The sequence below is a fragment of the Diplotaxodon limnothrissa genome, linkage group LG9 (genome assembly GCF_057381915.1).
Source record: "Diplotaxodon limnothrissa isolate DT_005_m linkage group LG9, D_limnothrissa_male_GT1.1, whole genome shotgun sequence".
Taxonomy (NCBI): domain Eukaryota; kingdom Metazoa; phylum Chordata; class Actinopteri; order Cichliformes; family Cichlidae; genus Diplotaxodon; species Diplotaxodon limnothrissa.
The window spans coordinates 31,984,130-31,999,203 of record NC_140604.1 but is presented as its reverse complement, the minus strand read 5'-3'; the positions used below and the strand labels follow the sequence as shown (position 1 = coordinate 31,999,203).

Genomic DNA, 15,074 nt, shown 5'->3' with positions numbered 1-15,074 from the left:
CTTTAAGCTTTAAGTTATGCTATATTGTATCCATTTTTATACATAGTCCTTATTTGCCTTTTAAATTCTTTTCAAGTTTGTCTCGAAGTAAATGTGTAATTTTTGTATGACTATTATATTCATTTTCTACCCTTTAAGTCTCTCGGTTGTTTAATGTTATGATGAAATGTAAAGATTTTAAAGCAGGTTGTTGCTCTGTTTTTACTTATTATATTGTTCAGTATATCTTTGTGTGTCTCACCCTCCTCCTGTGTCCATCAGGACGATCCTCGGCACTTACACAGATCCCACCATCGATGTTTCGGATCCAATCAGCGATCACTTCTACAAGGAGGTCTGGATGTCCACCAGCGCTCGCAACGCCTCCATCTACCAGCGAGTGAGTGTACTCCTTTGTATTCAGCTCAACTTTTTCTTTCTTTTTCTAAAGTATATTTTTTACATGAGTTTTCTATTATTTAATGGATGATTTAGTCAATATTAAAACTACAAGCATATCAGCTGAAGGTAAAGCTGAACTTTTCCACTTGCTGTCACACAGTCATGGAGGAATACTATAACTACATAATCAGTCATAGATCCTGAATAATGACATGAAAAAATTGCTCCAAGCTCCTGTTTCTCTCCTGCTCCTCCAGGTTTTCCGCTGTCTGCCATCCAGCGACGTCCGTAACATAATGGAGTTGGAGGGCTACCTGGCCAAGGCCGGCCTGGACAAGGAGGACCCGGCTCGGGCTCAGGAGGAGCTGAAGAAGATCCGTGGCTTCCTCGTTCAGTTTCCTCTTCAGTTCCTGTCTGAACAAAACCTGCTTCCACCCATCGGCTCCAAGGAGGCTATGGTGCCCATGGAGGTCTGGACCTGAGGCAGAGGGGGCACGTCTGTGTTCGTTGAGTGGAAGGTGGATAGAAAACACTCTGACGCCATTCTGGAGGTCTGACGGGGCTCTGACCAAAAACAGATGAGGTCATGCTGGAGCTTTTTAAATGTTATGATCTCTGTTTCACATCATAGATTATAGCTCATGATTGCATGTTAAGAAGACAGCATCTCCCTGAGTTGAGACTCTCCACAAACACACAGACCGATGTCAAAAATGCTGACATGTTCACAGAGAGCAGAGACTGGAAAAATGAAGTAATCATAGATAAAATCATACATGAAGTTTAAATGATAAATAAATGATTTGACAACAGGCAATTTATGTGATTTAAATAGATTACCTGGCAGCCTCAACAGGCGTGCCACAGGAAAACAGGTGTGGTCAAAACCGTTTAAAATGGTTGTGTCACACAAGGAAATCACAGAAATCGGAGATTATTTAGAAACACCTACTAATTACTGTGATGAGCTTTAAGCTGCAGCTTTAGAGGAATGTCTGCCCTTAAGGCAGAAATATTTCTGGATACTCATGTCAATAAAGCAGGAACTAAAATGCGGTCAGTTCCCCAAATTTTGTCCAAGCAGGCTTTTGTGTGTTTGTTCAAACCCACATTTGTTTGAGTTACACTAATCTGAAAAAACTCTAATAAGCTCCAGTTTCTAAACGAATATACGAGACCACACCTGAACATACATCAAGCAGCCACAACATTAAACCTTCTGACAGGTGAATCACATCTTGTGAAAAAACAGTGCTTTGCTGAGAAGCTTTGAGTCCTGGCATCCCATCAAAAGATAGTTGCAGACTAAATGCATACACCCTTTTATGTTACCAACACTCCCTGACAGCAGCGGTCTCGTCCCAGCATGATGAAACATGACGCAAAACCTTCCCGGGAACACGATCTCCACCTAGAGGCCAAAACTTCTAAACTCCACTAAAATCTGGTCGACCATCAGCAGGATGAGCCAGAGCAGGCAGAGCAATCAATGCAGCCCACATTATTAAAGGACAGTCATTAGGGTCGGGCATGGACCTCAAGTCCTGGGCAGTTTTTGCTTTGTGGAGGAGACCACTGCTGTTGCAACGGGTGGTAGCATGTAGATGTGCATGAGCTTGGTCTGCAGAAATCGTGATACATACCAGGGCCCTGGGGCAGAATCTTTAATTGCATCAAAATTACAAATGTTATTCATTTAAACTGCCAGGACTTCTGTTCTCACAGCCTGGGGTGACCACATCATGACTGTCCCCACTTTGTGACATCATACAGAGCCAATAGTGGAAACATTTTTATAAACGGAGGGTTTGGAGCAGTGTGAGTTTTGGGCTCAGCCATGTTTAACATGACTATCCACCATCTGATTTATGACAGAAGGTGGACAGACCTAAATGTTGTGGCTCTTTGGTGTGTGTTACTTTCTGTGTTTAGTAGCTCCAAAAACCAGAATTGACTCTTTGTTACAGACATACAGCAGTTTTGTTTACAGCCTTGTAAACGTCAACTCCAGCATGGCGTCAGCTGTGATGTAACATCTATGAACCTAACCTTACAATGTTCAAAGACTGAGAGAGACTCCACAGCTTCCCAGAGCTCATATGTGCACACAGGTTGCTTCTGAACAGAAGCAACAGACATGGGCGTACAAACCAGCAACAGAGGGAGTGATGGACTCTACAGTGCCTGAAAATCTAGGCCTCGTGTTTACAGGAAAAAATGAAATTCCCCTGTCACCGTGAAGCTATTACTCTACCTTTTTTGTTTGTTTTTTAAGTACAGCTTGAGCCTCCGTTCTCTAACAACACTATGCAACGTCCAGCTCTGACTCTTCTGCTTTCAAAAGACACTAAATCGTTAAATCCAGCAGAGCAGAGGCGGGGATGAAGAGCCGGATCGAGCTGTCGGGCGTCTCTGCACATGTTTTCCTTTTAAACTTGTCTCATGTGGCTGCTTTTAATATTTATGTCAAACAGGAAATCAAACGTGCCAAAGATGACGGACTGTACGCTGATGTTAACACACATTCCTCATACTGTGGATTCTGCATGACTTAAGCCTCAAGTGACCTACGTTTATACCAGCTGTACTGATATAGCTCTATGTTGCTGGTTTCTAATTTCCTAATAATAATTTTCTGGAAACCACTACTGTAACTTGGTGATTGGGGGATTTAAATAATAATAAATATTTATTTATTACTTGTGTGTAATTGGGAACATTTTTCTAGATGTAATAAATTATTTCATTGGTTGACTTTTAGAAAGACTCCAGTTATTGAGATCAATTCATACAACGTGTCACTATTTCCAGGAAACTATTAGGAAATTATAGACTTGTACAAAGCTATTTTATTTTGGAGAAGCATGCATGAAGAGTTTATTAAATTGCTGCATTTCCTTTTGTGTCAGAAAGCGGAAATTTCCCACAATGGCTAACTTTGCATTAAAAGGTAATACTGGTTTGTCACTGGTATAATGGATGTTTTATGTCCACCAGGGGGCGGTAGAACAACATGTTACCACTTTAGTAAGTTGTTGTGATGACTGTGTCTGCAAACTGTTGCCAGTTTAGACAAGCAGCAGGAATAAAGACACGTGACTGTCCATTACTGCGTTCACCTGCTGAATATCCATCAAATCTAATTCGGAAAGTTATGATGCCAAAGTCTGTCACTGTTCCAGATGGTGATTCCCAATGTTTGGTTGACTGAACGATTGAACTGTGGTGCTTGGATAGATCTCCCCTTGGTGAACTTGTGTGTGCAGCGTTGCTACCATGAGACACTGCAGTCACATGTTTTTGCTACCATGAAGTCAATCAAAGCTCTCTTATCTTAGATCAGGACGTCTGCCTGTGATACTTGTGATACTATTTGCATTCTGCCTTTTAGTCATTTTAAATTATCCGGTGTTAAGTCATGGGGGATCTAAAAGAGTAGCTTCTGTCACATTTTCACAATCCTGAATCAACTATTCACCCCAAAAGTCAAACTTTCACTCTTTCAGCTGCATATTTGGTCTCCACCTACTCTAAGAATTGCCTCTTACAGTTCAGCTGCTACATGTAACACTATACTGATCGGCTACTTGGATAGTCTGTGTAGAGTTGAGGAGAATCCAACAAACAAAAGCCTTCAATGCTTGTGGCGTTCCTTTGAAATTGGATTAAGTGTTGGTCCTATTTGGAACAGAACTGCACTTTGGTGTAAAGTGCGACGAAGTCAGACCACAAGACTTTCATGATTTCATATTGACTTTGTGGACTTTGACTGATTTATGTCAAAATTTGGGTAAATATCACCGTGACCATGTCCATGTCAAAATAGACAATTTCAGTTTTAACCTTTTTATTGCTCAAATCAGCCCTAACTTCTGGTGATTAAAAGAGGACTTTTGTGGATGCAAACATGGCTTCACCTTGTGGAAAATATGTCTTTAAGTGCGTTATCAAGAAGATATTACACCAGCTTTGTCTTTGTACTTTGTTTCTGCTCCCCTCAAGTTGCCAAAAGATATTATTGCAGGTTTGGAATATTTACAGTTAAATACCTTCTGATTAACCAGATTCTGATGCATGAAGCCTCATGCATCAGAATCTTCTGATCTTCTAACACATCTGGAACGCAGCATCACTATTAGTGTCTTGCTCGTTGGTCTGTTCCTCTGCATGATGCTGTTTTGTGCTGTAAATTTGAAATGTAAGGATCTTTACTGACTGCAGCTGACAGCATGACAGCAGCTCGTTGCCATTAAACCGTCACGGACAAACGTGTGAACTTTATAAGCTGAACAGTTTTCTTTAAAGCCATTGTTGAAGCTAATCGTGTGTCTGTCTGTAAGATAGACCTGATACTTTAATGTTGTTGGAAATTGGACCTTAAGTGTGCTCTTTCTGTTTAGTCTTCCTCTCTACCTCCCTGTGTTTCTACCTCCTGGTCCAGCGCTTTCTCAGCTCCTCACCTTTTCAGCTTTTGTGATATCAGATTAAATCTAAATCAGAAGCTTAAAATATAAAAGGCTGAGCTCAAATCAATCAACTTAAACACAGAAATATATCTGAAATCTGACTGTTTGCTCGTGTTCTTTGAATCTCAGCTTTTCTCTCGTCTGCCTTTGTTTTTGCTGTATCTCTATAAAAATGCACTATTTGCACAGTTTGTTTCTTTGTGGCAGCCCCTTAAAGTGATCTGCACATCATGTGTTGCTTTTTGAAATGATGGATTAAATAAATGAGGTGTTAACAAGTCATTGAAAAGCATCTGATCGTGTTGTTCAGTGATTCCTTAGTTCAGTTCAACTCAGACTTATACTGAGACGCTCAGTAGCATCTTCTTTAGAGTTTTCTGTCAATCTACACAGAGGCACAAGCACTCACTGTGCTGGATCTATATGGGCTGTTCAGCACCTACGATGTTAAATATTAAAATGTTTTCATTATCAAAGTCTAATTCTTTAGGATTTAAACCCTTATATGGAAATACATACATACTTTTTCATGATATCACAATTGTTCTTTTTTGTTGAATGAAATTCAAAATTTCTTTTTATTCATAAAAGATTAAAAAATGTTTCCTGTAATTAAAATGGAAAGTTTAAAGTTTGTGAAATAGGAACGTCCAGCTAAGAATCCACTGTAGAAAAATACATTTTAAATAAATTTTAAAAACACCTTTTATTTCTTAATAACATGGTATACATTTTTAAATTCTCATCATCTATTTCTCAAAGTTATAAAATGCACAAATGTCTTTAAAACTGACAAAAATGCTAAATTCATAACATGAAATGCTGAAATTAATGTGATTAATGTGAGTAGTTTTATGGCTTCATTTATTGGTAAATGTTTGGAAACTTGTTTAAATATTAATCATTTCATTCTGTTTCCCTGCCTTTCTTTTGTCACATGATGGAAGTGTTACTTAAAAAAAAAAAATCCTTTCTTTCAAACCAGGGGTCTGAAACTCCAGCTAGACGCCGGTTAGCTTAGCATTGCACAAAATTTGAAAGCACCAGGAAAACACACAAGTTCAGTTCAGTACAGGTTTATTTATACAGCACTAAATCACAACAGGACTTTCTACTGAAAGGTAATTTATCCTAAAGAAAATCACCCCTACTTGTGGCTCGTGTATGTGAAGGAATACAATGCAATCTGGCCCTTGAAGCTGCTTTTTTTGTTAGGGGGATTTGTTTGTTGTTCTTCTTTAAAAAGCAAAAAATGATTTAATATGAAGGCAAAATACAAGTTTACATTTGCAGTTTAAAATGAAAGAAACGGCGAAAAGAAAAAAAACAAACACTACATTTTTGGATTTCTGGATGTTTTCTTATTTATTTGTACTACTTTAGCACTAAAGTGGCCAGCAGGGACCCACAGCTCATTTAAGATTGAGTCCCTGTTACAAACCAATGCTTTAGTTTCTTTTTACTCAAATCTACTGTGACACACACCAGTTTAAATGTTTTTATTTACATGACTACTTTTTAAAAATCTCCCGTCAAATGGAACAAAACTGTGATGCGCAATACAAACATCAGTTGAACTGAATCCACAACAAGAACAAACAAACTCTATGAAAGAAAAACGGCATATCAGTGAAATCGAGTGGAAACGTTCAGATGGCTACAATTTAAATTCCATAAGAAGCCCATAAACACTCACTCCTCTGTGACGCTGGGCTGATCATTGTCAAAAAACTCAGATGTGGATTACTCCAGATGTGAAAGTGAGCACTGACAAATTCTCCCTGTTTGATAAAACTCACAGCAATCACCTGAAGTATTAAAGAAATCTTATGGAATTTGTTGACATGAAATGAAAAACACATAACAAACAAACATCCAACACTGCCTTATAAGGAAAGATGATGGAAATCAATCTGTTGGTAGGAAACCGTGACCCTGGTATCAAAGACTATCCACCATAAAGAGACACCTGCAGTACTTCACAGGTTTTTACATATTTTATGGAAATAAACCACAGAGGCTTTAAATAACTACAGGTCATCTGCATGTTGGTCCAGTTCTATCTTTGCATTCGCAGTGTTAAATAAACCTTTAAGGCCCAATTCTTGGATGTGTTTCAAATGCACGTTTGACACTTGAGAATACAGATGTAGAAAAATACAATCTACACAATCAAAACTGAACAGCATCACCTCTGTTTTTGTTGGCATTTACGTCTTTTTCTAGTTACTTTTTACAGCAACTGTAACGGCAGTCTCGCTTTTCATGCCCCTCTGAGTTTGGCAGGAGATTTACAAGAATCGATCGAGCTTCTCAAGGATTTCATTCCTCATCTTAGGCATGACCTGTGAAATATATTTCCATTATGCATATATGATTAAAAAGACAACATGGTTTAATGTGATCAGGAGGAAGTAAACTTACGTGTCTTTTCAAAGGTTCAGGTTGGACTCTATAAATCGGGGGGAAAACCTCTACTGTTTGTCCTCACACACTGAGTTCTGTAAAAAGAAGAAGTCATGCATTTATAAACAGTGCACTGAAACTGTTACACAACGCAGTTTGTCAATATGACGTTCCAGCTAGAAGCCGGTTAGCTTAGCATTGCACAAAATCTGAAAACAACAGGGAAACACGTGAACTAAGCAAACAGTGAAGAAAGTTCAGTTCAGTACAGGTTTATTTATACAGCGCTAAATCACAACAGGACTTTCTACTAAAAGGTAATTTATCCTAAAGAAAATCACAGCAAGCACTTGGCGACAGCGGGGAAGGAAAAACTGCCTTTTAACAGGAAGAAACCTCCAATAGAACCAGGCTCAGGGAGGAGCAGCCATCAGCACTGAGTTGTTGTATTAGTTAAGAGTGGTTGAGATTTGTATTTATATCTCTTTCTTTGTATTATGTTTTAGTCTCCCCACAGAGTCACACTGAATCTTGTCCTCAAACCCTTTTTAGGTCACGTCCTATTTTACTTTGACTTTGTGCCTGTTTGATCCTGGTGTTTGCTGGAGTTTGGTTGTTGTTTTGCTTCATGAACTTTGTACACTTGGAGTTACCTCTAATTTTAGACCAGCTAGCATTTTCTTAATAAAGGTATCAGAAAGCAAGACAAAGACAGGGAATTAAGGCACCTTTAATCATGCTTACTTCACATTTTCATTCTCCAATTTAGATCCGATCAGCTCCTGGTTGCAGTTGTGTTTCATCAGCAGAAACTTGGCTGTGGGAAACTTCGGTGCGTCCATCTGTAGCTCATCACTGAAAGACAGATTCACTCAGTCACTTTGGCTAAAAGAGAAAAATGTAGCCTGGCTGCAGTAAAAGTACAGAAGATCAATAAAGTCAGTCATTCGAGGGTTGAGGATTTAGCAGCTGCCCTCGGAGTGTGCTGAACTGAAACAAGTTTGTGTTTTATTACTTAGAAGTTATAAGCTATATTTAACAGTTTGCACCATGTTACTTCTTTGGGACATTTTCTACATACAGCTGGCATCAATCTATAGTCAGTTGCAGATAGTTTCAAATAGAAAGTCAAGAATATCGTGCACGGGCACTGTGACCACCAGCTCTTAATCATCCTTTACATTTAGTGCATTTATTCTCAAGACTGGTTGGTATTAAGTGATTTTACACATGTACGGATCCACGTTCGGAACAGCCAGCTTCTCGTGTCACTGTAACAGCTGAATGTTAAATGTTGTCTCACTCTGTATGTTTGTGGTAATAACTGAAGCACCGACTGATGGGACGCTTTGTGAATGTGGACCAGCTGGTCGCTCCAGTCTCTGCTATGTGCTTCTCTGCGATGTTTCCATCCTGGTATCCTTCACGGGGCGCCATTTTGACTGGTTCAAAGCACCTGAATGAGATCAGGAAGATAAACAACTGAGCAAAACTGTTCACTGTTAGAGAAAGTAGGCAGATGGTTTAGTCTGTAAGAATGTGGAACCACTTCAAACATTCATTACATCTTATGAGCTCCACGAATAATTATAGTTACAGCATAGCATCTAAGTATTTCTGAGATAAAGCTGCGTCCGTCGCATAGAAAGAGACAACCATTCATTCTCATCCATGTAGTTATTCATTAAAAAAAAAATACATTTTGTTGGTTTATTAATAATATTTTTTATATGCATGCCCTTTCATTATTATTTAGAATCACCAATTAACCTAACCCCACTAAATGCATGTTTTTGGACACATGGGGAGAACATGCCATCTCCACACAGGAGGACCCAGCCAGTGGAGTCACACTCAGGACATTCCTGCTGTGAGACAACAGTGCTAACCACCACAGCACCGTGCTGCCTGCCGAAACAACAACTGTATTTTTTATCTTCTTTTTTCTTCTTCTATTTTTTGCATTTAACATATTAAATGTAAAAAATAGAAAAAAAACAGAGGAGTAACTGAGTAAAGGCAGCTAAGTACTTCACACTGATAGCGTCACACTCACTGACTGCAATGATTCAGAGCAGGGGTGTTAAATATGGGCTGCGGAGGCCAGAACTGCTCTACGAGAGACTACAAGCAAACTAAACAAACAAACGAAAAAAACATTAAAAAAAAAAGTCAACACACAAAATGTCCGTTTCATTTTACACAGATGAATGAAGAGCAGAGTTCTTTGGTCATGCATCAGGTAGAAACAAGTAGAAACTGTTTCATTTTCACTGACAGCACAATTAAGTTCCCACACCTGCTTTCACCCTGGACAACGTTTTCTTCAGACACAAAATTTAAACAGGTGGTCGGAAACATGACTGTCAGTAAACACGAGCCCATACAAAAGCAATTTTATATTCATTTGATATTTTTATATTTATACTTTTATATTTTCATCAGTTGCAAATTGTTATTTCTTAGATGCTCCATTTTTCTCCGTTACATTTATAATTAAAGCTGCAAGAGGCGTTATGAGGGCCCTCGCACCCCGGCGCATCGAGCCACACCCAACACCTACACCCATCACGTCTGATCTGATGTCACATTGATGGAATTCATGCGTAGAACCACGAGCTAAAATTTCATCTTGTTCAATGATGATTATAGTCGTCCCACTAGGTGGCGCTCTAACTATTACTGAGAAATCGAGAAATCAGCCTGCGATGTCTGGGAGATACTGGGCATTGTGTTTTTGAGTGACAGCAGATTACTGCTCTTTGGCGAGTGATTGAAACTCCACGTGCCGCCATGACCACCCCGTTTCCCTAAACGTAAAAAGCGTCGCAATTTAATATCACAAAGGTCTTTAGAGTCCCTGCACCGGAGATCACGTCATTTTGATGAAATCCCTTGGAGGAGTTCGTCTAAGTATGAGGCCTGAAAAGAGGGGAAAATGTCGCGAAAATGACACTTTAATTTTAAAATGGCTGACTTCCTGTTGGATTTGGGATATTGCTCCAAGAGACTTTTTTGTACATCTTGATATCTTCAATAAGCTTACCAGGTCTCAGACTCATAGATGAAACACAGAGCAGGGGCTGATGTTTTGAAATTTTGTAAGGGGCGCTGTGGAGCCATTTTCCAATATTCCATGAAAATGATCACATAACAAGGAAGACTTCATCACATTGGAGGTGTGCGTCAAATTTCAAGAGCTTTTAAACTTTCCAAGCCCCTCTAAAGCTACTTCATCTTTCATCATGAACCGCGTTGCCACCAGGGTGCGTTGTTCAGTTTAAAGTCACAATTTTCTCACTGAAGCATCACGAGGAACTGATGTTAATATCCACCGCTTTTGAGGTGGACCTGATGAACCTGTAAAAATCAGTGCAACAAAATAAAAGACATGATATTTCCTGTTGCCACTAGGTGGCGTTCTGCGTATTCCTGACAATGGGCACATCAATCTGTTCAGGGCGGGTCTGACATCATGCCTGTAAAGTCTGGTACTGATCAGCCTGGATTTTATTGAGTTATACTAATTTGTTTTTCATGGCGTGACATCAAAGTTCGCCATGCTGCAGGGTTCACACCCTTTCACAAAAACTCACAGTTTTCATTGTAACCCAAGACCAACTCCTTAAGGCTTTCCTGGAAAAATTTGAGGCTGCAGATGTTACCCATCAATATACTGTACCCCAAAGTGTAAAACATGACACTTCCTGTTCCCAATAGGTGGCGCTCTACTTGATGTCAAATATGGCAGTTGAAATTTGTTCAGGGCTGGAGCCTTATCATATGTGTGCTCTTTGGTCCAGATCGCACAATGTATGAAAGAATGAGAGGCAATAAGATTTTGATGGCAAATCATCGAAATTTGCTGTGGCGCCACGATCACGCCGTATCCCAAAAACTCAAAAGCTCCGCAATTTAACATGGCCCAGGTGTGTAGTTGACACTGACCAAATATGAAGCTTATACGATCAAATCCCAAGGAGGAGTTCGCAAAAGTACGAGACGTGGAAATGGGAAAAACGGAGCCAAAATGTCACCTTCAATCCAACATGTTGTGTTTGCGTCAGTGGTCCCACTGACTTTTTGTCCGTCACAGCATGATACACGTGTGTGCCAAAATACATTCATGTAGCTCAATCAATGTTTTCGTAGGGCTGCATTTAACAATGCATAGGTGGCGCTCCAGAGCCATTTTCCAATGCTCATATGTAAAACCATTAAAATACAAAATATTTCACCAGACCTGACATGTGTGCAAAATTCGCACTCTCACTGCTCGGGCCCTAATAAACTAAAAGATCACATTAAAAAGGTGCCAGTCCAGGTCTGGTTAGGACAAGTGTTAATCCAATTGGCCACGCCCCTAACTTCACTTTCCAGACAGAGAAGTAAAAAAAAAGAACAAAACAAAACAAAACAAATAATACTCTTAAAGCGAAGGCTGTCACGGAAACTCAAGCCTAAACTCTCACATAAATTCCATCCATCCAATTCGTGCTTCTTCTAGATAAGATCATTATTTTCCACCTCAGGTTATGTAAAGAATGTCGAGCTCGTGTCTGAAAGGTGCTGAACAATTAAGCGCAGCTTGCCTTTCTTTCCTCTGCTCTCATTTGAATTCCTCATGTTTGTCCAGCTTTAGAAATCAATAATGATTTTCCTATAGCCACAAGAATTTCTACTTTTTTCCCAGCATTTATATTTTCCAATCGCATTGCTGGAAAAAGTTGTCGTCACCATCTTTTGCACAGGTAACACGAACGCCTGGTTGTAGGTTTTTGTCTTTCACCGATACAAAACTCTCTTAGAAGCAACTTTATTCCTAAGTACAAATTTTGAGTGGATGTGCACCTGTGTAGGTTTTACTTTTAAAGAAATAAGAGAAGCGTGGGAGTGCACCACAGGTCACGAAAAGCTCGTTGAACTGCTGTAATTTAGTGTTCCCACTGAGCAGCAGACAAAACTGAGTTAGCTAGATTACAAAAGGAGCTGCACAGCAAAACTAAGGTAGGTCAGTAAAGCCATCTATGGAAAAGTGGTTCAGGGGTTGATATGCTCCTCTTGTAACCAGAATGTTGCTGGTTCGATCCCCAGCTGTGTTTGTCTTGGTTGTTGTGTCCTTGGGCAAGACATTTCACCTACTGCCCACTGGTGTTGGCCAGAGGGGCTGATGGTGTGATATGGCAGCCTCGCTTCTGTCAATTTGTCCTGTGGCAACTGTAACTTACCTCCACCAGTGTGTGAATGAATAGTGCAACTGTAAAGTGCTTTTAGGGTCTCGAAAAGTGCTATATAAATGCAATCCATTATTATTATTAAAAGAAACCTTGGAAAAGTTGAATTTGCTTCATTGTACTCTGGACTCTGAAAGTGGGATCAGGCTATAAAGAGCCAGAGATAAAGAGATTTGATCTTATTTAAGCAAAGAGGGCAGGTGCTGATCCACAATGCCCAACACAAATAACGGCAAAACAGACAAAGCAAAACTGTGGTTCACAAACTTCACCCATTTGTTGCACCACAGAAACTGATGCACATTAGTGCGTAAGATGTTAAAAGTCACAGATTTAGCTGGAAAACATGAGATTTGCAGAAATTATTACTTTCTTTCTTCCTCACACCATCCAGCTCACCCTCTGCTCCGACACAAAAACGGCACATACAACGTGAGACACAACAGATCGGTCAGCATCGTCACACACAGAACAAGGTTTTTCAGCTTCCTCCCCGGCACTGTACGACTGATGGCAAAACAAAAAACACTGAACACTTAAAATAACACAACACTACCTCACTTCAAATGTACATTGGGATTAAGTCACTGACTGATGTTGCAGTATACTCACTGAAACAGATTTGTGTAAATGTGCAATGTTATGTTTGCAGTACTAAGAAGTGCATTACCATCCTCTCTGTACAGTGTTTTTGTATATAGTAAACATGATGATTGATATGATTGATCCATTAGTTGCTTTGTTTTTATCTTGTAAAAATGTAACTTGACCCGGAGAGCTCTGCGCAAATGGCAAATAAAAATCTTGAATCTCTGATCCTGTAATTTAACTATAGAACATTTTGATACTCCAAAGTCTGTTTCAGTAGGTTTGAACTTTGCCAGTTTCAAATTGTGTAACATAAACCATCTCATACATACTTATGAGCTCAGGCTTTTGGGCCTTTCTGGGATTTGAAGTGTGGCTGATGATAGAGTTTTAGTAAATCTGGCAATAAAACTAATAATAACAGTTTCATTCTTCTTTCAAAAATGGTTCCTGATAAAGAAGAGAATCACAGGAAGCAAACTTTACACAAACACACTGTGATACCGCTCTGACTGCACTATTGTCAGCACTTACCCTCAGTTGTAGTTTGGATTTCAGCTTCTCCTCCGACATCCCAAAGCCAAATCAGAAATGTCCTCAGTTTTCTGCTCTTTTCAACTGGTTCTTTGACACTTGAGATTTTTGATCATTTGCCAAGTTAACTTTGCCACTCCTATAGAACACCTGCACGAAGAGGAATTTCAATCTGGAAAATAGCCAAGTCGCCTCATTTGATAAACCTCACCCTGCGTCACTGAAAACAGGTATGCTGAGTTAGGTAACGAAGTTGTTTGCATCTAATCCTTCAGGCTCATAATAGTGGTGGAAAATGTTACAAATTCTGTTATTTGATATTTAAGCAGTGGAAAATTCATTGTGCACACCAAAATAAATCACAGTTATGATGCAAGCAACTCTATAATATAGTAAATTATTATAATAGATGGTAAGGTTATGGCATGGTACTGAGGGTGACCCAGTGTTTGTACTTATTTAGAAGTTACAAACTACATAAATTACTTACATTTACAATGTAATTTAATGTGTTTTTATAAGGTGCTGTCAATTTTTTTTTAGCTTCTTTGCCTCTGAAACACTTTTTAATGAGACGACCTTACAAAGATTTTAAAATGCAATTGAAGGCCCAATTTTCAGGATTTGAACCTCAAAACAAAACTGGTATGAACAACAAAATATCAATTTATGCTGTTAAGTAATGGAAAACTATAAAGAAATTATGTTCCTACATGCATATGTATACATGCATGTATGGAGTATACAAGCATTCAAATGTATGCATTAGAGATGGACTGATCCGATATTACGTATCGGTATCGGTCCGATACTGACCTAAATTACTGGATCGGATATCGGAGAAAAATAAAAAATGTAATCCGATCCATTAAATATCACGAAAGCACCTCACAAAACTTGCAACACGCCGTAACTCACCTCAGAACGTTAACACGTCGGAGCAGTATGCATCACGTGATAGAGCGGCTGTGGCATGCGGGACCTGTCGGTGGTCTGGATAGCATTTGGAGCTTCGCTAGCAACCCGGCATTTCATCTCCGACAAAGTTATCCCGAGAGAAGTAAAGCAAGTGTGTAAGTTCATCTCTGAATGTTTGTAAAGCATTCCTGCGTTAAGCTTAACCCTATTAGTTAGGTTGCTTAATATTTATGCTAAGTACTCTTTAAAATACCAGAATAGGGAGGATGGTGCAGGTTTAAGTTTATTAGATTGATCAGTATTGCTGAACTATGAAATATTTTTTTTTGCATACAGGTATAACAGAATAGCTTTAGTGTAGTTGTTGTTTTAAACTTGAGTATGAACTTATACAAAATGCAGCAAGATATTTAAAAAAACAGTTTTGTTGATTAAAAAACACTATATCGGATTCATATCGGTATCGGTAGATATCCAAATTTATGATATCGGTATCGGACATAAAAAAGTGGTATCGTGCCATCTCTAGTTTGAACCAAGACTTACA

General features: G+C 39.2%; 1 protein-coding gene across 1 annotated transcript in view; it reads left to right on the top strand.

Moving 5' to 3' along the window:
- LOC146625880 (phospholipase D1-like) overlaps positions 1-869 on the top strand; it is a 49,859-nt gene extending 48,990 nt beyond the window's left edge. Inside the window, exons 26-27 of the mRNA XM_085362526.1 lie at positions 262-379; positions 639-869. Coding sequence (XP_085218652.1) covers positions 262-379; positions 639-863 — 343 coding nt within the window. The 3' untranslated portion in view covers positions 864-869. The remainder of the gene's footprint in view (positions 1-261; positions 380-638) is intronic.
- The last annotated feature ends 14,205 nt before the right edge of the window (positions 870-15,074 follow it).